This window comes from Chenopodium quinoa, unplaced genomic scaffold (genome assembly GCF_001683475.1).
Source record: "Chenopodium quinoa cultivar QQ74 unplaced genomic scaffold, ASM168347v1, whole genome shotgun sequence".
Lineage (NCBI taxonomy): Eukaryota > Viridiplantae > Streptophyta > Magnoliopsida > Caryophyllales > Amaranthaceae > Chenopodium > Chenopodium quinoa.
In genome coordinates, this window is record NW_018744460.1 from 3,043,631 (window position 1) to 3,070,923 (window position 27,293).

Here is a 27,293-nt window from a genome sequence, read left to right on the forward strand (position 1 = left end):
TCGAAACAATTTTTCATTTATTGGTAAATATATTGATTTATTTTATATAAATGTAAAGATTTAATTTATATCAATTTCAGTTTGACTAACATTTCACAGTTCAATTTATTCATTGATGCAGTAGGTTGGTTGTGGACGAGGTTGGTGATTCTATCGAAATAAAAGACATGGTAAAACAATGAATAATGATTTATGATCTAAATTATTAAAAATTTATCATTTCACATTAAAGATTTTATATAACGGAAAAAAATATCATATTTACAATTTATTTATATTTAATAAATTCATTATAAATTATAGTAAAAAAAATAAATATTAAACTTTTGTAATTTTGTATGAAATTATTAAATTCAATAAATTAAATAATTAAAAATCTTAGATGAAAAAATTGTGTCATCGCACAGACTTTCATCTGTTAGTAGTTAATTAAGAATGTAAATATGTAATACTACGTACAAACTTAATTTATTCCTCATAATACATAGACCTTATTGGCCAAATTTGTGATTGTACCATATCAATCTCGAGTTGAGGAACGCTTAAATCCACTCCCTCTCATTTATATATTAGTTTGTTCCCGTTAATTAATCGTGTCCCATTAAATGACATAGGAACAAAAAAAATCTGGTATACGTGTTAGTGACCGACGCAAAACAACACCCCAACGGCCTAACCCCACGAAATGCGTATGCATGCGCATATGGTCCGTCTTTGGTGCTTGCCACAGGGTAGGGGATGGTTATGGCTAGGGGAAGCAATGATGCAATGGGGGCAGGCAACGGTGAGGAGAAAAGGGGAGTGTGACGGGGGTGCAGGGCTTGCGTTTTCAGGGTGGTAATGGTGTGGCCACGTGAAAGGGGTGGGGAAAAGGATGGGATGATAGTGTTGTTACTTGTTAGTTAATGGGGAGTGTGTGTTTAAAGGGTCACTACTCACTAGTGACCTCGCTAAATCATACGTGGACGGTTGTATGTTCTACATTTGGTTAAATTTTTTGTTTCATGTGAAGGATTGATTTGGTGGGAGAACGGTGTCAATTTTAGATTGAAAACGAGTTATTTTATCTTAGTTGTATATTACAAGCAGATTTGAAAAAATTACTCCTTATAACTCATACTATAGTTTTCACTCGAATCAACCTATTATTCAATTTTTGACTTAGCTGAAATTATGTGAACTTATTCGAATAATACAAAATAATATTAGGAGAAAATATCGTATTAAGTGAATTTTGCCATTACATGAAGTTGCGAGTATAAGGTCATTTCGAGAACAAGGTGTGTTGCTCTTTCACACATGAAAAAAAAAAAACCAAATATACATTGGAATCAATCTTACAACATTTGATACAATCACATAAGTTATTTATGCACAAATCATAATTACTAATTACATTGCATGTTTAAATCTTTTATGGAGTATAACTTCTTATGTTCTTATTTAGTTTGAAAAGGATTAGTGCTTCATTAATTCAAGGATAAGAAATCCAAAAGAACATAGGGAAAATTTCATAAGTACGGTGATTAATGATTTATCCAAACTTATTCTACATTAAACAACACTAATCTTACGAGGTGGTGGACTTTTTTTTTTTCTTTAGAAGGATAGTGATAAATTAAAGTATTTTTTTTTTAGGGTAGTGATTAAATTATGTCAACTTAAACTAAATACTTGTATTAAAAATCAAGAAATAGAGAAAAATAAAAATAAAATGGATCGAAACGACACCGAAAACAGTAAAGCTTGATTGTGAAATTGAAGAAACGACGCGTGCTTTTCCAACTCCACCACATTTTAATTTTTTTCCCTTCTCCTTTTCTTCTTCCCACTCTTTCGCTTTTATTAGCCTTCTCCTTTCTCCCGCACATGCATTCTCTCTCTCTCTCACTTCACTTTCTCTCTCCTCTTCATACCTCCTAAACGGTTGTTCACTTGTTTTATTTTTTTGATCGCCATTTCTTTTTCTCTCTCCTCCTTCAACAACATTAAGGTAATTTGATTCGCTATTTCTTTTCCTTTCTTAATCTTTATAAAGTTTGCAGTAGTTATTGTTTGTATGATTTTCGAATTTTGGATGATTTTTCATCAGTTTAATCATAATTTTTGAGGATTGATTGTTTTTATGATATTTTGCGATTATTCTGTTTGTTTTGATGATTTTCAGAATATGTGAGTAATTTTCACTTTTCAGTTGCTTAATTTTCAGTAAAATCACATTTTATCGATACATTTTTGTATAAAAATTTCAGTATAAGTGACCTGTTCTCTGAGTTTTGGATGATTTTCGACGATAATTTGAACTTGTTCATCATATTCAGTGTTTTAAGCTGAATTTCTGTGTAAATTTCCTTTTATCAGGCGTTTAATTTGTCAGAAAATTCACATTTTATCGAGTAATTTGATTCTAGAGAAATCAGTAGAATCCTACCTAAAAGAATATCCTGAGATAAGCTTTTTGTGAATCTAATCATCTCTGTTATTCTCTCTCCTCTTTTTCTGCAGATTTGATCATCAAAGCTGAATTAACCGTCAGAAAAAACTTTTGATCATCCGCAACTTCCTCGAATTTCTATTGGTTGATCGAAGAGAGAGAAAAAGTTCTCGAAATAAAAAAAATAATGGAATCATCACCATCAGTAGTAGCAAATCCCGTCGCAAGTAGCTCAAACAGAGCAAGAGAATCAAGGCGTCGGAAAAAGAAGATGAAAATTTCTCAACAACAATCGTCATCTCAATCTCTCTCTTCTACGAACCCTAACAATGGCGACATTCAAACTTTTTCCTGGAAATCCGAAAAAACTCAACAAATATACTCAACAAAGCTTCTTCAAGCTCTTCGTCAAGTCCGAATTTCACCGTCAACGTTGTCGTCAGCGTTATCAACACCGTCTTCGGCGGCGGCGCCGCGACCAAGCCGGATTGTTCGAGAAGCCGCCGATAAAGCCTTAGCAGTGGCGGCGCGTGGGCGAACGCGTTGGAGCCGAGCCATATTGAAGAGCCGATTTCGGCTTAGCTTCCTACACAAGAAGCTTCACAAACGGCAGCGTGTTGCGGCAACCGGAGTTAACAGGTCACCGCCACAGAGGAAGCCGAGGATAGAGATTTTGAAGCTTAAGGGAAAAGGTAATCGGTTACCGGATGTTCAAAGGAAGGTGAAGACTCTTGGTAGGTTGGTTCCCGGTTGCCAGAAAGAGCCTCTTCCGGTGATTCTAGAAGAGGCGACGGATTATATTCCGGCGCTTGAGATGCAGATTCGTGCGATGAGAGAGATTCTGTCTCGGCTTAGCACCGGTAATAGGGATGGTGAAGGGTCAAGTTCCGAACCCGCGATCGCGCTGGAAACGGGTTCGGTTTAGTTATTGTTATTGTTATTATTATGTATAAAAATCTTTCTTTGATTTAGGGTAGTGATGTTTTTAATTTTGTTATTCACCAAAAAAAAATGGTAATTACAGATTATCCTGTTTGTTTTAGTTTATCCATTTCGGGGGTAGAAAGAAAACATTTGGTGGTAAATAATCTAACATCACATTTTCGGAATGTGGATTTTTCATTTGGTGTGATTAATTCTGTTATTTTTACTTGCGGTTGTAATGTCCTTGTTGAATGAGTGATGACATTGTGGAAAGTTGGTAAATGGATGGAGTCGATGTGAAAATTTTGTGATAAATGTGCAAGTATTATCTATTATATGTACCGGAACACTTCACGTGTCAACCCAGTCTAGCTACGTAGCTAAATTGACATAGGTGACTAGCGGAAAGTTGGAAAGTTTGTAAATGGATAGAGTCGATGTGTAAATTTTGTAATGAATGTGCAAGTATATCCATTATATGTACCAGAACACTTCATGTCTCAACCTTATTTAGTTACGTAGCTAATCTGACCAATATGAGAAGCGGAAAGTTTGTATTTGGATGGAGTAGGTATGTAAATTTAAAGATGAATGTGTGAATACATTGAATATATTTGCATCGAAATCCTTCACAGGTCAACCTAGTCTAGCTAAGTGCTTAAATAGGCCAAATCCGGCAAGGTGAGCACGGGTTGGAGTCTTGGAGATGAGGGTAATCCCTTGGAGATGAGACAATTTTGGTAGGAGTTATACTACTTTACCAAGCTACCTTGGTTACATGTGAGCATGTGATTGATGTGAGTATACTATGTATCTAGGAGATGGACAGTTATAATTGTAAGCAGTAATTTGTATTGCTCTAGTTCAGGTGGTGGTTGGTTGGATTAAAGGAATTATTTATTGGTAAAAGATCTGAGAAGTGTGAGAATGCATTTATGTAGGCAAGTAATTGATTTTTTACTCTTCCATTCCCAGTTTTCGGGTAGGATAGCTTTCAGAAACCATTTAGTTTAGGCATGTGATGAGGCCGGTTATAAATACCCATATACAGTGAAGTTTTGCATAGAATAATATTGGTATTCCAAATTGTTGATATAAAAAATGGGACAATTTTGCAATGGCTACAATAATTTTGTAGCCATTGTAATCTTTCAATCTCAACCTTTAAAATTTGATATTAAATCTTAACCATTCATTGAGTTGACTAATTTTTTCTTTTTTTTAATAATAAATAAAATTTACTGTAATTTTTTTTTTTTTAAAATAAAATTAGAATTGATCGATTACTTTTAAGAAAAGCCTTAAAGTATTTTCTCCAATCCTTTCTTCCATTGATACGTTTGATTCTGAATTTCGACTTAGTATGATGATGTATTTTGTATAACAATGGTGTTGGGTGATATTTTGTTTTGCGGGAAAGAAGATACCACAGAGTAGTTAATTGTGGAGGATAACATTTCTAATATTCATATTCTTGATGAAAATGCAAAGTTAACCATGTTGATTTTCTACTTTACAATTAATGGAGATTGTGAGATTTGCTAGGTAGATCAAAGAAAGTAATAAACTGCTTGTGTTGGCGACAAAAACAAGTGTTTTTTTTTTGTTTTGTTTTTTTTTTGTTTGAGAAAAAACAAACCGTTATTTTTAAAATAAAGCAGCTAATTTTTTTTTTTCTTAAATTTTTTTATAGTCAAACAAATAAATGAACAAGATTTATCCTTAAAATTTTAATGGTTGAGATTGAAAACAATTACAATGGCTACATATTTATTTTAGCCATTGAATAGTCTTCCCAATTAAATTAATTATAACTGCTGAGTTACATTTGACTATAATGGTGAGCGATTGATCGTGTGTTATTACAATACATACATATACCTATTGTTAAATGAATGAAATATGGAATAGATGTATACTTTATCACTTCTCACTTGTATAAAGTTGTATGTCATCGTTGTCTTTTACTATTGATAATAAAAATAATATTGGTTTATACTAATGGTATGGATTATGGAAGGTTCCATCAATCTTCATTGAGAGGGATAATAGTTAGATAATGATGCAAATAATGGTATGAATCTAAGGTTCTATCTATGTTTTCCGAGAAATAAAAGAGATAGAAAATTAGGGTTATGTGGGCAAGTAGGGAGTTTTGAGTGAGTAGTAGTAGTGAGTTGGGAGATAAGATCAAATTAAGTTTAATTTATAGAAAATTATAAATGCAGGCAGAAATGGTAGCAGAAAGAATTAAGTGATCACCTCCTAAGAAGCAGGTAGATAGCATGTGGGATTTACCATAAAAGCAAGAACGCAGTGGAGGAGTATTTGAGATTGGGAATCCCTGTAATTTCTGATTCCAAAACCCAATACAAGGAAAATGGCCAAAAAGCACATGCCAAAATTTTCAGTTCTCTCTGATTTTGCCACCTCTCTTGGGACTAGGGACTCATTTCTGCCATTTACTTTTTTGCTTCGTTGTCAAAAGTAATCACACCCATTTTTTTTATTTGAAAAAAAAAAACCCTCTGAGGATATTACGTTCATACACTATCTGTAATAGATATTAACGACAAAAACAAATAAGAAATCTATCTTTAAATTCAAGATCTAAGAAAAAAAATAGTCTGTTTATTAGATCAACGGTTGAGATTGCATGAAGGAAAATATATACAAAGATTATTCTAGATTTTAAATTCTATGCTAACTTTGAGCTCCTTGTTTCACTTTTCCATTTTGAAAATTTGTGTATCAACGTAACCCTTGCCAATTTGCCATGGCCACTTGATACCAATGGTTATAAGTAAGTGACAATTAGCATGGGTAATGTTGTAAGGCAAATCGTAGAAGAGATTACCAGGAGAATTCTCAATTTAATATCTAGGAAACCTCTAATGATTGTGATAGTACCATTGACTAATGCAAAAATTATGTACTTTTAATCTATCTGACTTAAACGATAAACCTACCTTTGGCAGTTGACAGTAGTAATCACACCAATGTGTATTGTGAATGTTAGTTAACTTTCATTCTATGCATTGATACTTTTTTGACCAAAAGAGGATTAAAGTTGCAAAACTATTTTAAAATTTATTGAAAGCTTCTATCCTTCATATTTAATACTGCTAAAATACAAACAAACCTAAATCAGGTTTACACAAAATGGAATAGACAAGTTAGGATTGACCTAGGTTGGGAGGTTTTTTGGTCGACCAAAAATTCTTACCCTAAGTTAGTTAACCCAATTGACCAATTCCCAAACTTAAGGCAATATAAGGAAAATGGAACTCATGGTATGGAAGGATGATTTGAATCTCAATTATGTGATTAAGTGTTTTTTTTTTCCTTCCTTCTTTCAAAACAGGCACGTGATCTATTGATATACCTCTAACAACTTGATATGATACTACGAGTACATAACTTATCAAACTTGTTTGACTTAATATTATGTGTTTCTAACAAAACTTTTAACTTGAATCTTAATTATTAGGCTATGTGTGAGGGGGGGTTTTCCCCAAAATATGAACGTGATCTATTAATATGCCTCTAACAACTTATTTGATAAGCAATAATAATAAATAATGTCGTAAACTGTATTGAATATATATATATATATATATATCAATTTGTAAGGAAGTTTGTTGTCATTATACAAAGTACGTACATGACTATATGAGCCAATGTCCATTATATTCTTAATATATATGCTTTGTACTCAATCTATATTATATTATCGAAAATCCATTGAGGTGGTATTCATTATAAAGAAAATCATAAGTTTGCAAATGAAGATTACCACAACTAACAATGAACATAAACATATCTTACAAACATACATACAAATTGGATCATCGATACTCGTACTATTTATGACCAAACATGCCGCAGTACTCCGTATTACTACTCGTATTAGCTAAGTAGCTAAGCATAGCTAGAAAGCGGCCCTTGTTTATAAGAGCAAAGTCTAAACCTGATACGTGGTAGCTGTCTTGATTAAGAAGGCACCTGTGAACATCAAATGCAATAAGCAATCGGCAGCATCTGGAATATATAACATACTCGTACCGTACGTAATCATTTAGATGAGTTAAAAAAAAATAAAGGAAAAAGGTTAGTACAGTAGAGTAGTACCAGTAATCTGAAATATCCAATGAAGAGGAAGAACAATTGTCGAGTCACAAGTTTGCATACAGATTCATCAGGGTTCCAGTTGGTTAACTTAACTATTTGGAACCCCAGATTTTATTTATTATTGGCCGAATGTCTGTTTGTTTCATTTTTATAGAGAGGGGACCATGTTACACTTACACTCCACCATTTTACAATTAGTCAATTTGTAATAACACCAGGCCAATCAATTTTTTTTTTCTTGATTGATGGATCCAAGCTCATCATCACATAGTTTATTTTTTTGAGGACTAGTATTATGACCTCGGTCCTCCTTGTATGCTACTTACTATGAAATGGGTCATGTAATGAGTTTTGCCGAATTTTTAAGTGCGATTAGTTATTGTTGATTCTTTTTCATTGCGAGAATATGAGTATTTTACAAGATTGTACTAGAATTCTGATGAACAAAGTTTTTACTCCGTAATATAGAAAAGTTTGGAACTTCTTGATCATCAGTAACTGCAAAAGATGATGGGATATGTGCTCTTAGTTTCTTATCTAACTAACATCTCTAATTATGGAGGAGAAAAATTATGATTTCAACGATACTAAAGGTGATGATTATTAGGGTGTTATCAATCTCCTCCATCAACTTACTCAAACTTAATTTAGACAACGTATTTTTCAAATAAATTCAAATAGATTTAGGTTCAATCAAAATTAATTCTAATTATAATTAGTTTGGACATACTCACAAGTTATAAGTTAAGTTAAGATGAAAAGAGTGTGCAAATGATGAATAATATGAGGTGATGAATATTGAAATGGTAACTTTAATTATGATTCACTTATAGAATATGAGGTGGCTTATATTATATTGAAAAGGAAAGGGAAAAATGTGTTGAATAGCTAGCATGTGTTGCCCAAGCCTAAGGGTTTGTACAACCCAATTCAAATCAATTTGATGAAAACAAAGAAAATATAGAATGGATAATACAAATCTACAGGGGACTGGTATATGACTTAGACGAGTTATTAGAACTGAGTAGTCAATGTACATAGTTTCCGACCTTTAACTTACGCACTTGGAATCTTACTACTTTGTATCAACAAAAACTACTACTTTCATCTCTAAATGTTGTTCTTACTTTAATTATAGAGACCAAAAAACAAATAAAAAAAAAAAACATAAAACACCATTGTTTACCGATTGTTAAATGTACACACATGCAAGTTATTATTGGGCCGGGTCATCACCTAAGATTAATTGAGTAAGGAGCAAGCTAGTTTAAATCCAAAAATAATTAACCCAATTTTGGCTGACCAACAAATGAAGCAGTAAACTCACAACAGATATAGTTGACGTTTAGAATTAAGATCCTCCATATGCATGATTACCTAACTAACATCACTATGTCATTTTATAATAAGTAACAAAATTAAATTATTTATAACATGCACAAACCCTAGCTAATTCAATGTTTGTTGGAGATTTTCAACAAAACATGTGCTTATGTTAATTAAAGCAAGGTTAACTAAAAAGACAGATTTGACAATTGAGATGCAGCAAGCAAGAAATTTAGAACGGATAGGGGGTCCATGCCCATGCAATGCATGCTTTTATTTGACATTGTTTTCAAAGTTTTTGGGAGTTTGTGTGAATGTGTGATAATATAAACAGATCTGATAATAACACGATCATAATTTATTACTATAAGGTTGTGCCCTCACAATAATTCCATGGCAATGATATATGAGGGTTTTTTCATTTTTACCACCTTCAAATAATGACTTTGTCGAATTTACCACCTTCAAAAAAAAAAACATTTACTTTACCACCTCATAAAAAAATTAAACATCAGTTTTACCACCTCATCTGAGCTCAGGTGACGGAAAACGCTTGTGGGGCCCAGCATAACGGCTAGTTTTTGATTTTTTCCCAAATTTCTCTCGATTTCCCTTTTATTTAAACCTAGTTCTTCATTTGTACACCAAATTCTTGCAGATTGGAGATTAATTTTTGCGATTTTCTTCACAAATCAGTATTTTTGGGCAACCTTAACAATCCCAAACCCTCTAATTATCAAACAATCAATTGAACTCCTCGACAACAAGCACCAAATAGGTAAGCCATTGTCGTTAATTCTCTAGCAATTTTCGTGATTTCTGTTGTAATTTTTTGGCAATTCGTTGCGTGATTATGTTGCATTTGCTAAGAGTAATTGAAATTGGGCGTTTTGTGAGGTCAATTAAACCCCAATTTGAATTAAAATACTTAGGGTTCATGTAAGATTAAATTAGATTGGGGGTTTTTGTTATGTGAATTGGCTACTGAAATTAGGGTTATATTATGGTGATTGTGTTCAAATACAATTAATTTCATTCTTGTTCTTACTGAATTTCAGAAGGGAATGTCTTCAGTTAGCATGTCACCCTCAAAGGAGAAAAAATGCCAATGTGGAGTTCCAATGTCTAGGCTGACTGCTTGGACTAGGGAGAACCCAGGACGCAAGTTTAGGACCTGCAAATTCTATGATCCTGTGACTGAGTCAAGGGGGTGTAAAGCTTTTGAGTGGGTGGATCAACCAGATGGAACACCTTGGCAAACAGAGGTGATTAACAACTTGCTGCTGGACAAGAAACTAATGAAGGGAGAGCTGAATGACATGAAGAGGGAAGTTGATGATGTTAGTGGACAAAGGAGGTGCTTGCTCAATGAGATTGACAGCTTGAAGATGAAATGCAAAGCTCTTAGCTCAGACAGGAAGAAGATGATCAAGGAAGTGCATGGCAGCAATGCAACAACAAAGAAAATGCTCACAGTACATGCTATTGTTGTGTTTTGTTGTTTTGGTTTGGTACTGGCTATGTATTTTAGATCTTAGGTTCATTTAGGAATGCTTAGAAACAAAAAAAATCCCCAACTTATGTTGTGTTTTGTTGAATTATTATGTGTGGATGTTGGGATGACATTTCTTGTACTACTTTTAACAAAATCAATGAGAAATGGAACTTTTTGGTAGAAACATATCACAATTCGTATTAGTACTTGCAACACAATGTTTGAAATTGTTTTACATTGGCTGAGACAAAAGTTAAGGCACCTTTGTGCAAAATCATTGTTCAACTATCATTGTTCTATTACAAAATACTAATGAGTAGACCTAGGGTCACAGTTGATTGAGATCCTTGTCCTTCTTGCTTGTCATTACATGAAGCTTGGACCTGGTCTGTATTTTGACTTTGGGAGGAGTAGTTGTTGGCACTCTTGTGGGCTGACTCAGGCTCCTGTTGCTCCTGGTAACAGGCTGAGTTGGCAAAGGCTCTGTTCTTGTTGCAGGCTGGCTTGACACAGCAGTTGCAGGTGCAGCATTACTTGACCCAGCCTGTGCTGTTGTTGGAGGATGATATTGTGGCAACTTCAGTGCAGCCTGCAATCACAGTATGACAAGACTCAGAAACAAAGCCACTAAATACACTCAAGTCACAAAATACACAAAATACCTGTCTTGCTGCTTTCTCTTCACTTTTCTTTCTCTGTTCCTTAAGCCAAGGAGTCTGCATCTGTGGCCTCCCACCCTTTGGATTTGTTGCAGGTGGGTTAGGCTGTTCTGGTGCTGCTTCAGCCTTGCATGTTTTGGCAAAGTGGCCAAACCCACCACAGTTCTTACATTGTTTCATCACCTTTGGCTTCTTGCCCTCAGGTGCTGCAGAAGTGCCCTCCCCTGGTTCAAGCTTTCTCTTATTTGCCTTAGGTCTTCCTGGCTGCACTTTCAGCATAGGTGGCAAAGGCTGTCTGAGCTTGACCTTTTCCCAATTCTTAGGGTCAGGCATTGGCTGTATTGGGTTCTCATATGCAGCCAAGTATGTCACCCTATAGTAATGTGGGTGCACATACAACTCAGGATCATCCCTTTTGTCCATTATGCAAGCAAATGCATGGACACAAGGTATTCCTGTCAACTCCCATCTATAACAAGTGCATTTTCTCTCTTGCAGATCCACAATGCACTGGTCATCCTTGTATTTCATCTCATAAATTTCATCCCTTGAAGCTGTAACCTCACATGTCATGGCATACTTCTCCAACCCATCAAAGACTTTGTTGACAAATGGGGTTAGTAAACCTTCCCAAGACTTTGCTGCCTCCCATTTGTCATTACTCCTCTTCATCATATATCTTCTAAGCCATTCCATTTGAGTTAGAATAGGCTTGTCTCTGGCATCTCTAATCACTGCATTAAATGTCTCACACATGTTGTTTAACAACATGTTAGACTTGCAGTTTGTAGAGAAAGCATGCCTTGACCAGTGCTGGGGGTCAATGTTTGACAACCACTGGTATGCTTCTTCATCCAAAAAATTGATACTTTCCATAGCAACTTCAAACTCAAACTGATACAACCACACACATGACAACCATTCAACACAACATAGACACCTGGCATACAGTTTTCACAAAATAGAAAGACATGTAAATATGTGCAAAACTAAATGTTCCTAGCATACATTATAGTTCACCATAAAACTGACATAAAAGAACCTAAATAGAAGCTTACCAGAGTGCTTGCCCTAGCAGCAGCCCAGAACAATTCCTTGAAAGTTGCACCATGAAATTTCAGTTTGAAATTTGACCAAATATGCCTCACACAAAATCTGAGCTCAGCTTTGGGGGCCACATCTGCAAATGCTTCTATGAGACCCTACACACAAGGCAAAACTAACAAGTTAGTGTACAGAAAATTCAAATAAAGCAAAGTAATTTAAACACAAACACAACCCACTTACTTTCTGTCTGTCAGACATAAAAGTCAAGCCATCTCCTTGGTCATACACACAAAGTGCCTTGAGCAAGCTCTCTAGAAACCAGCACCAGCTGTCCTTGTTCTCAATCTCTGCAGTTGCCCAAGCAATTGGGAAGATGGAATTATTGCCATCTTTTCCAACTGCAACCAAGATCTGCCCAGGGTATGCCCCTTTTAGATGGCACCCATCCACCCCAATTACTGGTCTGCAACCAGAAATGAATCCATCCCTAAGTGCAGCTAAGCACACAAACATCCTCATAAAAATTGGTCTTTCAATTTGATTAATATCATCCACCACCACATTACACTCACTCCCTGGGTTCCATTTCAGCAGTGCCTTCCCATAGTCCCAAACCTTTGAGTATTGCTCTGATGAAGACCCATATATTATAAGCTTTGCCCTGCTTCTAGCCAACCAAGCCTTGGAGTATGTAATTTTGATCCCCAAGTCATTCAAGGCCCTGTCCTGAATCTGTTTAATCTTCCATCCGGGGTTGCCCTTGAACTCCTCCAAGTACCTGTCAGCAAGGAACTCTGCTGTCACCTTGTTGTTCATTTTACTCCTAACACACCTATGCTTCAGCCTTAGTGTCTTAATTTGCCAAGCCTCTGATTTCACAAGCCTTAGTCCCTTCAATTGGCTCATGACTGGTAACATACATCTCACATGCCCCCTCTTTGTTCACCGACTCTAGGAAACCATTCACCTCACCATCAACAAGCTCCCTTTTACCATTCACCCAAGACTTGCCCTTTTGTTTATACCAGCAACTAAACCCCCTAGGAACCTTCACATTCACATACACAAACCCATGTATAGCTGCTTGCCTCAAAAAGTGTACATCTATCTTATTTTTTTCCACCTTTCTCATCCAATAAACCCACCCACCATCCCAAGTTAACACCCTCCTATTTTTACCAGCTAAAGAAGGTATAAAGGCACCCCCTACTGTAATTTTTAAGTCCACTGTGTCCATTCTGTAACAACACCAACAAAAGCACACACAACAATAACCAATTTCAGTAATTACAGTAAACAACAAAAACCAATTCACCAATTACAGCAAGTAAAAGCAATTCACATTGACTATGCACTAAATTAACAGTAACCAAGTAAATCTAATTAACTAATTATTTAACAAATGCACACTCTAATTCAGTCAAAGATTCGCATAATTAGGGTTTATAATACTTTAATTCACAGATTCCCCAAAAAGGCATACTTTACCCCAATTGACAACCATAAATCCAACGAAATGTACTAATAAAGGGTTTAAAGTACCTCTTGTAGTCAGGAATCTCGATTTCTGTCAGCAAATTACCAAGCTTTTGGTCCCCTCACCCTGTGGAAGATGACAAGAGAAGCTGATGTGTTGCAATTTTGTGGTTCCAGCTCGATTTCAACCACCCAAATTGATCTAGGGTTTCAGTTTTTACAGAGAGAAAGAGAAAATTCAAAGGAGAGAGAAGCAGTTATAGTGAGAATCAAGAAAAATCAAAGGAAAGAGAGACGAAAATTGATGAGGAAGTGAGAAATTTGGTGAGACATTGATTATGGAAGGTGGAAGGTGAGAAAAGGAGGAGACAGAGGGAAATCGATTTTAAAAGAATTAAATTGGAGGGAAGTGACAGTTAACTGGGCCCCACAAGCGTTTTCCGTCACTTGAGCTCAGATGAGGTGGTAAAACTGATGTTTAATTTTTTTATGAGGTGGTAAAGTAAATGTTTTTTTTTGGAGGTGGTAAATTCGACAAAGTCATTATTTGAAGGTGGTAAAAATGAAAATACCCGATATATGATACGTAAGAAAAAAAAATCTAGTACAAGTAGCTAGGTTTTATAGTGATGTTCCTAGTTAAAAATTTGGAGACCGATCCCAAAGAAAAAAGGGTGCATAATGATACTCCATTACTCCGTAATTAAAAAAATATATATATTTATCGTCCAAGTATAATTAGTAAAAATAAGGTTAAGAGAATAATCTTGAATTACAGAGATCACAAATAAACATGAAAATACTAAAATAGGTCGAAAAAAAAGAAACATTTTATGTTACTTACATACTCATAAAGTCATAATTGAAGAAATACTCTATAAAAATAGCCATGCATGCATCTCATTTTACTTTCTTTATTTTATATCTTCATTCTACTCTTTTCAGTTTCTTGTTTCATTTCCTTTTCTTCCTTAGTCTGCAAGAAAAATCAGCATTTTCTCATTGTTATGGAGTTCATCCAAAACAATATTACTGTAGAAGGTTAAGATGAAAACCATATTCGGATGTCAATTATACTCGATCTTTATAAGTTAAACTTCAATTAAAAAGTGAAGAGGAGGAGGAGCTCGCTAATAATGAATCTTGTTTACTAACCAAGACAACCATCTCCCTAATAAGGATTTGGAAAAATTAGTTACGAATAGTAATTTTTTTTTTGTACTGTTTTAATGATAATGTATGAAGTGTTGGTATTATTAATTAGATCCATCTCAAAAAATAAAAATTTAAATATATAATTTTTAATATTATTAATATGCAAAACTACTCCGTAATTAGTAATATGTACGTAAACAAAATAAAGAGTCTTTTAGTTTTGTTTGATAGGTTTGATTGTAACCAGAATAAGTAGCTGAAGAAAAAGGATCTAAGGATATTTTTAACAGATTGCACAAATGCTTCATCGCTCCCCTTTTGCCCCTTCATAATTATTTGACCTATTTCTCACAACTTCTCATAACTAAGGGTTTATTATAATTTCACTAATGTATTTATTATTCTATTAGGAGTTTCTTAAATTATGATATCATTGATCTGTATTACTCCTCATATGCTCCATAACAGTTTTGGTGATTTTAATTTGTTAATTATATGGTGTTTCATACCATTTTCACCATACTATTTACAGTTTAATGGGAAATGTCTGAATTTTGTAGTACAAATATAATTTGGAGGCAATCACAAGAGTGCAATGACATTGACATCATATAATAATTAAATTAACATGTGTCATTATCTTATAGTTGATCATGAAAGATGAAACTTAAGTTAGAGTTTGAGTTAGGCAGCAAGTTTTCATTATCACTTTAATTTCAAGACAAACATCCATATCTATCTCTACGGTTCCAACTTTCTTGATGTACTTGCATTAACATCATGATTAAATTTATTTATTAATTAATTTGGTAATTGTACTTTGTACAATTACTAGAATAACCCCTTGAATTGTGTTGTTATATATTTTCTCTTCACTTTATATAATCATCAAGCATATTCTAGTTGTATACTCGGATAATCGTATTACCTATCACGTATATTGGTTCCTCTATAATTGATAAGTAATAAGTTATTATAGCATATCAATATATATATATATATATATATTTAACGGGTTAAGTTGCTTAATTTACGAATAAACAATTTACAAATAAAAAAAGGTGTAGATTGTAGAGATCGATAAAAGATCAATATTTATTGAGAAATGATTATATCAATCTCATTTATTCAACTTAATTTCTTACAAAATTGATTACACTTACACATTCTTAAAATGATACAGATCGTAATCTTATTATTACGTACATAATATTGATACGTTGTTTTGTTTTTGAGTGTATACATACTATCTTCGTCCATTTTTTTTATGTGTCTCAATCAATATTTAATCTATTTAACCTCAACAATTCAAATACAAATCCACATTTTAAGCCTCAACATTCATTCCTTATGTGGAAGCTTTTATTCCAGTTAAAGAAAGTATGGTTGCGGCTTACTCTTTTCTTCCAAATAATAATTTTTGTAAAAGAAAGAAATAAATAAAATTCCTAGATTAAGTCACCTCAAATTGGTGACTTTATTATTAATAATTGAAACCCTCATGCTTAAATACATTGTAGAGGAAGACAAAGGATGAATAGGTAGGTGATAATTTAGAAAGTGACAATGCACATGGCATTGCATCTTTTCGACTAAACCTTTGATTAGGTAGCCACTTAATTTACTATTATAATAATCTTTTGAAATCGACAACTAAATAAAGTGGCCAATGGTCCACTTCTTAATTCATTGAAAACCATACATTAATCTTTATACGTAGTATAATTTCATTTAATTAAGTGCATAATTTATTTATTTTAAAAAAGGAGGGCTTAAGTGTGGGTGGGTCCCGCAAAGCATCAAAATTGTTGGTGCCTACCATGTGGCATGCCTTTAGTGGTTAAAGGGTGTTGCATCTCCGTTACATCACTATACCTATACACTTCTTGTGGGCTCCATTTTATCTCATAAGAAAAATGAAATTATTCTAGCTTTTGTTTAAAAGTTAATGAACAAATTGTAGTATTATTATGCCTTGAAATATTGTGTATATGAGAACAAAATATTGGGAGTCTCTAGTTATGGCATGGATGTGGATGTTTAATTGAATTGGAACACTCCCTTTTATCTCACCCTAGGTATAACTTTATTTGTTTACACTATTTCTATTGCATTTTAAGTGTAAAATATTTGACCTTGTGTGCAATTGGATTAGAAGTGAAACAAACATACATTCCTTGCTTGGCAACGAATTATTTGTTGTTTTACATTACTGGTTTGATCAATTGTTTGTATATAGATTACTATCTCTATTAGTAGTTCGAGTTAGCTGGTAACAAACATTAGATAAGACTAATAAAAATCCTCAATAAAAACTTATCTTTCTATTTGATCGATACGTTATTGTGGTAGGGCGTTAGAAATACGGAAGGGGAAGAAAGACGGCCTTGATGAGTGAGGGAGGCAACACCAAAGAAGAACATGAAAGAGCAAGGACTCGAATTACCATTTTGGGAGATGGTGGTTAGGAACGAATGAAGGCAAGTGGGGGTGGTTATGAAGGGCTAGCCACGCAAATTAGGGGAAGGGGGCTAGGCTTGGTGATTGACTCAAGAGAGAATAATAGGAGGCAGATATTTAGGAGAAACAAATATCTCACCCAAGTTACAAGTCAACATCTATTGTTTAATACTACCTCCGTTATGTATTATTTGTAGTTTTTTGGTATCATTTGTTAGATATAAAAAATTACAACTAATATGGAACAGATGTAGTATTAAAATTGTTTATATTATATGAAAGTAGCTTAAGTTTTAAAATATATTGTTGATTAATTCATAGTATATTAATAGAGTGTTATCAACATAAAGCATGTTCAAACATGCTTACATATCTAGACTTTTCTTCTTGCAGAAATATCGATTAATAAACATCCAAATAAATTCTAAATTCATGATACATTACGAAGTACATTACTCCTCGAAACAAATAGATCTTCATTCAATTACGTAGCACTCGACTTGAGCTTTCTCAATTATTCATCTTATAAAGAAATTGAAAAAGACTTCTCATTTGCTTGTGATTGGAATTATATGCATCTGCTACCCAACCAAATTCTATTTATATGAAAAAATACAAAAAGTCATAGTCATAATTTAGTTCATAAAAAGGAAAAACAAAGGAGTATGCAAAATGCATGGCACAACATGTCCAAAAATTTACAAAAATACTAGGGCCACATTAAGAGTCATGGTATAGGGGCCTAATAAAAAGCTAACAAATTGTGACACAATAAATATAGAAGAAAAGAAAAGGATGTATGTATTTCAAGTTTCACTACTTCACCACTTGAGAATTAAAGTAAGAAACTGCCAATTTTAGCTTTGGGCTGCTTGTCATCTTCATTTCAGACAAAATTTTGTCCAATTTATTTATGTCATTACTTCTATCATCAAAATCTTATTATTAACATAGTTACCCTTTTACGAAGGTTGCTTGATATCTCTTTCAGAATTATCAAAATTGTACTAACTGTATTATAGTATCCTATATTATTGTGTACGTAGTGCTGAATTTCTATACCTAGTGCCAAATTTCATATTGGTACAGAAAACTCAAATCTCAATTTTTTTTTGGAAGTGATAAGTAGGCCCATGTTTTCTTACTCGTTTCTCATCCATTTAAGCTCATATGGTTTAAATTGGATTTAGGTTCGAGAGTACTTTACGACTTGAAATTTACCTTGTCTTTCTAGGTATGCTTTTGTAACATGATTGTTGATGGATATTCATTTACAATACCATCTAGATCTACAAGCACGATATATGAAATAGAATGAGTTATTCGTAAATGGGTGATCCAAATTAGAAATACATTAGCACAAATGTTCGAGTTGCTAAAAAACTACCATGACCTAAGCTCAAGATTAAATTAAGTATAAGAGTTATCATAACCAACTTGTGAATAAATGAAGCTCAAAGCAATATGAAAAGAATATAACCTTAATTCTATCCGCACAAACATTTAAACCTAACACACCTATATCGGCTATATACAATATGATCGGATCGGATCGGAACTCAACCCATATCCTCGATTTAACAACCTTCAAAAGCCCAACTCATTCTTACACCAACCCAAGCCCACTCATCCCAAAACGACGTCGTCTTACTTTCCAATCACGACCATCTCTCTTCCTCTTCCCAAACACACTCGTCCTAGTTGAAAAAACCTCCCGAAAACCCTGACTTTCTCTCTCTAAAAAAACACTTTCTCTCTCTAAGGTGGTTGTAATGGCGGAGACACCATCGTCGACGGCGGTGGTAGAAAGGAGAGGAATTCCGGCGGCAGCATTCGTGGAAGATGTCCAGACTTACCTTAATCAATCTGATCTCGATGTTAACTCTGCTCTCGCTTTCTTTCAAGAACGGTCTCTTTCTCTCTCCTCCGCTTCATTTTTACTTTTTTTTTTTTTTTTGTCATTTGAGGTTTAATTTTCAGCTCATTTAACTGTATTTAAGGATTAGTTAAGTTTTTATGGAATGATTTTTTATTTATTTATTTATTTATTATTATTATTTTATATGAACAATTATTGACAAAATTGGATTTTTTTTTTTCAATGAGATTTGTGAACTTAGTCGGATTAACTAGGATTTAACTTTCAATTTCATCTCTATTTTGGTGGCCAAAATTTGAGTCCAAATTTCATTAGTTGCTGATCAAACAGTCGTTCATATTGATGATTCTAGTTAATAGTTATTGCTTCGCCAAATTTCGGTCCAAATTTCATTAATAGAATATTAGTTGCTGCGCCATTGAACTTCAGTCCAAATTTCATCAGTAGTTATTGATGATTTTTATTACTTGTTGAGTGGCCGGATTTCAGCTTGCACAGTGGAAGAGTGTACATCTTTGTCATTGTAGTATATTTCATTGGTCATTTTTAGATTCGTGTTTGGATGTTTGATTAGGTTACTGGTAATTTTTCGTAGCAATGTCGATCTTGATCAAAGTAGGTGTTTGGTGTTCAACACTTTAATTTGGACACTTAGGGTGTGATTGTACCAAATCATGAGTAGCCAATTTTTGTATGTAAGAGGAGTCTATGACACTCGTTGCTGAGTCTGAGGGACTTCGATTTGTGTGCTGAATTGATTTGCTTTTTTCTTGGCTATGGTTCAAAAAGTTAAAGAGAACATAGGTGCTTTATCTATGTATTAAAGTATTGGGTGTGTATGGATGGTTTCATGGCTTGCAAATATGGATGACCTTGTACGCCAAAGACGGTCACAGCTAATCGGATATTTTGTGCATCCTTGGACCTTGTGTTGGCAACTACATTGGTTTCTTAATTCAGTTTGTGTCGTGAAACAGCATGTTTGTTCCTGTTAACCTTATCCCTAATTAACTGGATTGATTGGGGAATGGGGAGAGTAAAATCTTTTGTCAGAAAAGTGTAGAAATAGGTTATAATCAAAAGTGGAAGAATAATATTTACCAGTATAATACCATACCTTAATTGCTGCTTGACCCATCTATGGCAATTCTTGTCAGGCTTCAGCAATACAAGCTAGTAGAGATGAAACTTCTTGCGCAGCAGAGAGATCTTCAGGTATCACTTTAATAGTTTTATTCCATTTTTTCTGCAATGACTTTGTTTTCTGTCACCTTTTTTAAAATGGTCTTGCAAGTTGCTTGACTATGGAGTTGGGTGACTGGGTCATTGTATTTCATCTAGAATGTGGCATGTATTTTGCCGATCAATTGCAATGTTTGTATGATTTATTTACTCCTTTGTCTCTATAAGTATATACGCCACATTTATCGGGGACAGTTTACTTCATTTTTTTAATTTTTGTTTCTCCACATTCCAATGTAGTCTTATTTGTTATTCTTAGTTAAAGGGGTATATCATCTGGATGAGATGACCTAAAGTAGAAATATGCCCCATTATTTAGGGACAAGGGAGTAATCTGGAGAATGTTCGTGCAAGTTCGTATTGTCCTCAACATTTCAAGTGACCTAGGCTTATCAAGTGGCATGATCTCTGATTTGAATTTAGCAAATCAAAAGAGTTAGATGAAGATTAGTGTACAAATTCATCACAAAGAGAATACAAAGAACAACACCACATAGGCAATCCCCAAATGCAACATAGGTTATAACCAAAGCAAACAGAACAAAAAAAGAAAAAATAAAATCAGTCCATGTTTTGCATAGATTTTTAACAAAAATACAAACAAAAAGTATAAATAACAAAGAACAAAAGGAAATGTATTTCATATAAGAGAACAACAATCAAAGGTTGAAATTTTTTCATAATCAAGGTAAAGACAGATTATCATACCATTAGAAGCAGAGGATATCCTCCCTAATTTTAGGTGTTTCTTGGCCATGAACTCAGCTATGGCATCAACTGTACTATCAAACAGGAATGCGAAATTTCAATTCCAAATATCATCATCTTCTACAATAAGATGTAGCCATTCATTTTTTGGATTTCCTTCGGGATTTAAGCAACAAAGGGCCCTCATGACAAAGATGGTGAATGTGTGCAAAAAATGTGGAAAATCATGTGAAGTTGTTTAACTTGAGATAAGAACTTAGAAAATCAGATATCTCATTAAAACATTTATCTAAAGAATGTTTGGTAGGTAAAATAGTAATCAAAATATGCATGTTGATACTCCATTAAAAAAATAATAAGAGGATGTTGTGTGTGCGTGTGCGTGTGTGAGTATTGTACATTAGCTTATGGGTATGTATGATTAGATAGAACATAATTACTACCTTTCTCCTGTTCTGAATATTGAGCTTTATCCTCAAGAATAACTATTACTGGGCATAGATGAGGGAGATTGAGAATGTGGTCCAGCTGTCCAGGATATTAATCTAAGGTTTGCTGAAGAGGATGCCAATTCTCCCAGATGCTCACATATAATAGCATAGAGAAAATCCAATGTTGCATGTAGAAAGACACTTGATCCATCGTATCCATGATTTCTTAACAATGAGACCTTAACAAAGAACCCGTAGTGAAATACAACTTAACATATAGGCTAACAACAAAGACACCAAGTTGAAGGAAGTAACCAAGGCATATTAACTTTATAGAATAGATGAATGTGAGATATTGGAACTTGGAATCTGGAAGGTTTGGCTCATAGTTGACATTGTTGGATGGCAAAGTGATTCAAAGTGCCATCAAATATTTCACCTACTTCACAAAGTAAATGAGTATTCTATGTTAGAAGATTGCAATTTTGCTATCTTCTCAATATGTAGAATATGATTTTTAAAACTTTAATTTTGTTGTAATTTGTGAATTGATGGAAGTTCATGTAGTTTATATGCCCCTGATTGGTGCCCCCCTAGCACCAGACTGATTTAGTTGTTATATGATTAATACAATGGATTGTACCTTAAAATGCCTCCTTTAGTCCTTTTCAATTCTGGTTTAAGATTTGGTATCCTTGTTGAACCTTTTCCCTCCTTGCCACCAGGCTCAGTTGGTGGAGTTGAGCAGGGGGACTTAAGGTTTATACATCAGCCATCAAAGCATGAGTTGGCGTTAAAACAAACAATTAGTGCACCTTAATGAATTATGCAATATCATGAGGTCAATTAAGAAAAATGTGGAATTTTCAATACCACGAGGCCACCTTGTGGAATTTTTCCCTTGATATTTTGTAATACTTTTCTTTGTTTGTTCTAGAGGGTGAGGTAGATATACTTAATTATCTATCCAATCGATTTTTTATCAGCTGTGTCTGTGCTAGGAATCCTTCGTAATCAAGGTAGAGACCCTAGATCCATTCCCTTGGCCAAGAGGTTCAAGAGAGGGATAATTAATTTTTTGCAGTATATAGAATTGTTTGTAGATTATTGTACTTTTAAATCCAGCCAAATTGTTGATATTCTTTTATCTTCAAAATGAAAATTTGCAATGCTTAGAAATGTAGGCTGGTTTAGCTCAAATTTAAGCATCTAGTTTTACTATCAATTGTTCTGAATTAATATACCTTGCACATGTTTTTCAGGCCAAAATTCCTGATATAGAGAAATGCTTGGACATTGTTGCCACATTGCAAGCGAGGAGGGGTTCCGGTGAGGTTCGTTGCTCTAGTGTTCATGATCCTCTTATTTTGCATGTTACTTTAGATGGTGGTGCTTTTTTTTGTTTGTTTGTGCTCAAGCTTTACGCTTTTTTTTTTTTTTTTAAATAAAATCAAAGTCTATCATAGTACTGTGTCTCTATATAACAGGATAAATTAATTTTTGATATTCTTTCTTTCTAGTTAACATTTCTTATTCCTTATTCCTTATTATCTGTCTCTTAAAAAGTCAATCTACTTCCTTAAAAAAGGACTATAGTTTGTCAGTTTAAAATTCTTATACAAAATGAAGTAGTACTTTTGAAATTTGAATACAAGTGCAATCATTATCCACTCTTTAATAGTAGTATGTGTTGTTTGCAATGACTTAAATTGAGGAAAGGGTGGTAAAATTTGACTATGTTTGATCGCAAAAGTCAAATATGGCTTATATTGTTGATATGCTTTGGGTATTTTCTTGTCCTTTACCAATTAGGATTTTTTTTTTTTTTTTGGGAGCTGGAGGATAGAAAGAGGACAAGCTTCTGACAACTGCTATTAATGTGGTTGGTCCTTGTATTTCCTCTCCTAAAAAGCAATATTGACTTTGAGATTGCCTTTTGAATTCATAGTGAAGAACTCCATAAATCACTTATAAAGAAGCCTAGATGTTTTTATTTTCTTCAAATTCGATTATTGAGAATAGCAAGATTTTAAAGCTAGTTTATATTAATGCATCAATAGAGAAGCCTTGTTCCAACAGAAACACTGTGAAACCTGGGCTAACCTATTCCTATTAGGGCCTTAGGGGTGAACTTGCTAGGTCCATAGGGATCTCCTACGTATTTTCGCTCAAGAGATAAGCTGTATTGGACAGAATTTTAAAAATGGCATCTTTTTGTGGTGGAAAAATGTTGCTCCAAAAGAGGTATCTAATAAGCAAAGCTTCCTTGAAACCCAGTTGATCAACATTTACGTTTTTCAGGTACTTCCCTAGAAAAATCTGACTCAGATTGGGAGAGCTACTCTACCTGGTCGGACATATAGTGATAGATTGAACTCCCTCTTCAAACAACAACAAGAGGTTATCTTCCAATGTTACTTTGTTAGGCTCCAGCTTCTTACATCTAGGTAGAAATATGAAACCATCATACAAAGCCACTTTCTGGATTTATGGAACAGAATTGTTGGATACCTTGCCTGTCTTCATCCCTGGAAAGTAATCTTCGTAATAGTTAACCTTATTTGATACAATTAGCGATTGAAGTTGTTTTCTAGCTGGTTGTCCAAATCAGAAATCTACATTATAATAAATTGTGACTACTTTGTTGCTCTTTACATCCCTGGTTTTTTGTACGGGCTAACTATGAATAATAACACAAGATATTGGAAAGTTATAAAAATCGTATCTATTGTCCATTGCTTGGTTTGCTCTAGATTTTCAGTGCACAAGGATTCAAGCCATCGACCTTATATATATGTGTTACTAGTGAGCTGCCTCTGCAAACAAGTTTGCTATCAAGATGCCTAGTTGGCTTGGCCAATTGTTGGTTTATCTTCTCCCATCTACCATACTTTTTTAGTGGAAGGTTTTTTTAATTTCACAATCGGTGCAAAATCCTCATTTTATTATATTTCTATGAGTAAATTAATTATTTTGTTTTTCCTACTAGAATTTTCTGTAGGGTGCCTTTGGTCTACAGGAATAAACTTATTGATTGGTGTGATACTTCTGACTTCAATCTTGACCGGGACTTGATTTGTCAAATTTGGATCTTTTAGACTTGTCAATATGATGCAATTATTAGGGTTTGAATTAACTTTTATATGGTATTCCATCCTGCTTTAAGAGATCCACACTAGATGATAGTTGCTGTTAGGGCTACTGCACATGGCTTGGTCAATTAGCTAACTGGATATTGTATGGTCCACATTAGATTGCAATCCCTCCTTTTTCCAGACCCTTAGAATTTTCTCATAGTGGTATTGTTAGTTGATATCAAAAGAGACGTGTATCATTACTCTTTTTAACTTGGTGCTTCCTGAGTAGAAAAGATGGAGTAATTTCAGTTTTGGCAAGTTTGCACAGAAGTAGAGCATTGTGTTCAGAACTGACTCCTTTGAGAATCTTATGTATTTAGATCTGACTTCTGTGTAAACGTGCTATTAGGATTTGATTCCTTCCATTTATGGAAACCTGGATTGACAAAACGGCCATATCTTTCCAATTAGCTTGTGAGGAAAATTCGCCTTCTAAAGTCTATGATTATGTATTTGTGTGAGCTGTTGTGGTTTTATGAAACTAACTGACTAGATCGTTGTTGTCTGGAATTTAGTGTTAAAATCAACTAAGACTGTCTAGTATATATAAGATTAAGTGCCAAGCCGTAAGAAAAGGGTCTGACTAGTTCCAATTTATAGAGCTTGATTACTATAGTATTAACATCCAAGTTTCTAGATGGCTGTGTAGACCAATTTTTTTTTTCCTCGATGGATTTCTGGTTTTAAGACTAAGGTTGAATTGCACAGTGGTGTTGAATTTGATCCAAAATCAATGTATTGCTTTGGTTATTGCATTTACTATTTTGCACCTGGTACTGAAGTATGTTTCAGAAACAATGACCATTCTAATAATATGCAGCCACTGCTAGCTGATTTTGAGGTTTCTGAAGGCATATTTTCACGAGCTAGTATTGAGGATTCAGATTCAGTGTGCTTATGGCTTGGGGCAAATGTAATGCTGGAGTATACATGTGAAGAGGTGGCCCATTATCCTCAAAGTACTTTTATTACCAAATATATATTAAACCATGCAAGTCTCAAAATATTATGCAACTCTTTCACAGGCCAACACTCTTTTACAAAAAAATCTGGAAAATGCTAAAGCTAGTTTAGAGGTGCTGTTTGGTGATCTACAATTTTTAAGGGATCAAGTGACAATTACGCAGGTGTGTGCCATTAATATGATTTGAATTCCTGTTTGTTTGTGGGGTTTTGTTCTTTTTTTCTTTTTCTCCCATTTAAATCATGTCACAAAGTATGAGTAATAAGTCCATGCATATCAAATGCCGATGAATCCTTGAAATGTGTTAAGTTCTTCCACCTCCCTCCTCTCCCTTCCTTTTGGCAGGGAAAGGTAAGAAAAAGAGGGCAGGAGACTTTTATAAGTGTTCATGGATCATTGGCAATTGGGATGTCATTCAAAATTTCAAAAGGGTTGTTAGGTGACTATAGAAACTGTTGAATAATCCTGAAATTGTTGCTTATAGAAACTGTTGTGGTTGGCTAATTTATTGCGAAAGGCAACAACCTTAACCACTGTAATTTACTAACTATTTCATTTCCAGGTTACAATCGCCCGTGTTTACAATTGGGATGTTCATCAACGTAGACGCCAAACTGTTGCCTCATCTAGTACCAACAAAGATTCATGAAACAGTCACCGGCAATCTGTATCAGGAGGTGACTTTTCTTCCTCTTCATGCTGAGAGCTCACTTGGACCTCAAAATATGAAGAAGGCTGGTGCATGTATTGTATGTTCCTTCTAGAATTAAATCATGTATTAATCTTATAATTTGAATAATAGTCTTGTTTCATATTCTTCCACCAGATTTTGGTTCTTTGGTAGTTGAGTTGTGAAATAGTCAAATCTTCTTTTTTGTTCCTTTAATTTTCGATTGGCAGGGATTGGTTTAAGGTGTTGACATTAAGATCATAAAACTTTGTTTTGGCCGGAATTTTGATTGGGAAATTTTGTGTTATCGTTTATCAAAGCTTTGACTGGGTCGGTCATGCAGTATTCTTTATGGATCATATTGACTTATATTATGTCATTGTTCAAACATTTACAATCTTTAGGTCATAAAGTAAAAGTTGTCTAATTATTGATCAAGCAATTGCGTGAGATAGATGTCAGCAGTGTGTAGTCCTTAACTTAAAAATAGTTCTGTGTTTCATCTTATGTTCCATGATCCAAGCTCACAACTTCACTAGACGAGTCGAATTACCAAGGACTCTAGGAGAGCACGTTCCAACCTCATGGCTGCTGGTTTAATCCCTAGTATCCACTTTAAAGTGTCTAGTTCCGTTAACGGACCCTGTATCTTACCTATAAAAAAAATACCTTATCTGTACTATCAAAAGTTTATATATAAAAAAAAATAAAGTCTGTAGATTTTATATTGATTTATTAAAATTAACAAGAGGTTTGGACATAAGACAAGACATTAAATAAGATAAATGATTCTAACCCATTGTTTTGTAGTGTTTACTATCATTTTCTTATATTGAAGCAGTCCATAATAGGGTCACCTCAAGGGGGTGCCTAAAACGACATAAATGAAAGATGAGTTAAATTATTGAACTAATTATAAACAATTATAATATATTTTTTGACGAGAATTATACTTAATTGTTATCTCAAAGTAACTAAACTATTTTGCTAACCCCACTTGATTTCTTTTTGACCCGTGACTGGTGGGGTTAGGCTAATCTGACCATATTTGTAAAATTTAATCTTAATTAAAATTGTTAATCTTTGACATGATTTTATTGAGATTTGTTGATTGTTTGTAACGATATTTATTAAAAAGAGGTGATCATGTAACGT

The 27,293-nt window shown here is 34.0% G+C and overlaps 5 protein-coding genes across 5 annotated transcripts; 3 read left to right on the forward strand and 2 right to left on the reverse strand.

Moving 5' to 3' along the window:
* Positions 1-1,626: 1,626 nt before the first annotated feature.
* Positions 1,627-3,570, forward strand: LOC110697301 (transcription factor bHLH148-like). The gene is made up of 2 exons (XM_021874675.1): positions 1,627-1,993; positions 2,506-3,570. Exon 2 carries the CDS (start codon positions 2,622-2,624, stop codon positions 3,357-3,359), a length of 738 nt encoding a protein of 245 aa, XP_021730367.1. The 5' UTR covers positions 1,627-1,993; positions 2,506-2,621; the 3' UTR covers positions 3,360-3,570.
* Positions 3,571-9,879: 6,309 nt separating this feature from the next.
* LOC110697394 lies at positions 9,880-10,353 on the forward strand. Its single transcript, XM_021874772.1, has one exon. It carries the CDS (start codon positions 9,880-9,882, stop codon positions 10,351-10,353), a length of 474 nt encoding a protein of 157 aa, XP_021730464.1.
* Positions 10,354-10,468: 115 nt separating this feature from the next.
* On the reverse strand, positions 10,469-11,475 carry LOC110697302 (pollen-specific leucine-rich repeat extensin-like protein 1). The gene is made up of 2 exons (XM_021874676.1): positions 10,973-11,475; positions 10,469-10,899 (listed from the first exon to the last, which is right to left on the reverse strand). Exons 1-2 carry the CDS (start codon positions 11,390-11,392, stop codon positions 10,639-10,641), a joined length of 681 nt encoding a protein of 226 aa, XP_021730368.1. The 5' UTR covers positions 11,393-11,475; the 3' UTR covers positions 10,469-10,638.
* Positions 11,392-14,031, reverse strand: LOC110697395. The gene is made up of 5 exons (XM_021874773.1): positions 13,559-14,031; positions 12,257-13,254; positions 12,028-12,171; positions 11,474-11,863; positions 11,392-11,424 (listed from the first exon to the last, which is right to left on the reverse strand). The coding sequence occupies exons 2-5, from the start codon at positions 12,932-12,934 to the stop codon at positions 11,392-11,394; spliced, it is 1,245 nt and encodes a 414-aa protein (XP_021730465.1). The 5' UTR covers positions 12,935-13,254; positions 13,559-14,031.
* Positions 14,032-18,616: 4,585 nt separating this feature from the next.
* Positions 18,617-26,497, forward strand: LOC110697303 (probable prefoldin subunit 3). Its single transcript, XM_021874677.1, has 6 exons — positions 18,617-19,016; positions 20,144-20,201; positions 22,630-22,701; positions 25,325-25,444; positions 25,530-25,631; positions 26,031-26,497. The coding sequence occupies exons 1-6, from the start codon at positions 18,880-18,882 to the stop codon at positions 26,115-26,117; spliced, it is 576 nt and encodes a 191-aa protein (XP_021730369.1). The 5' UTR covers positions 18,617-18,879; the 3' UTR covers positions 26,118-26,497.
* The last annotated feature ends 796 nt before the right edge of the window (positions 26,498-27,293 follow it).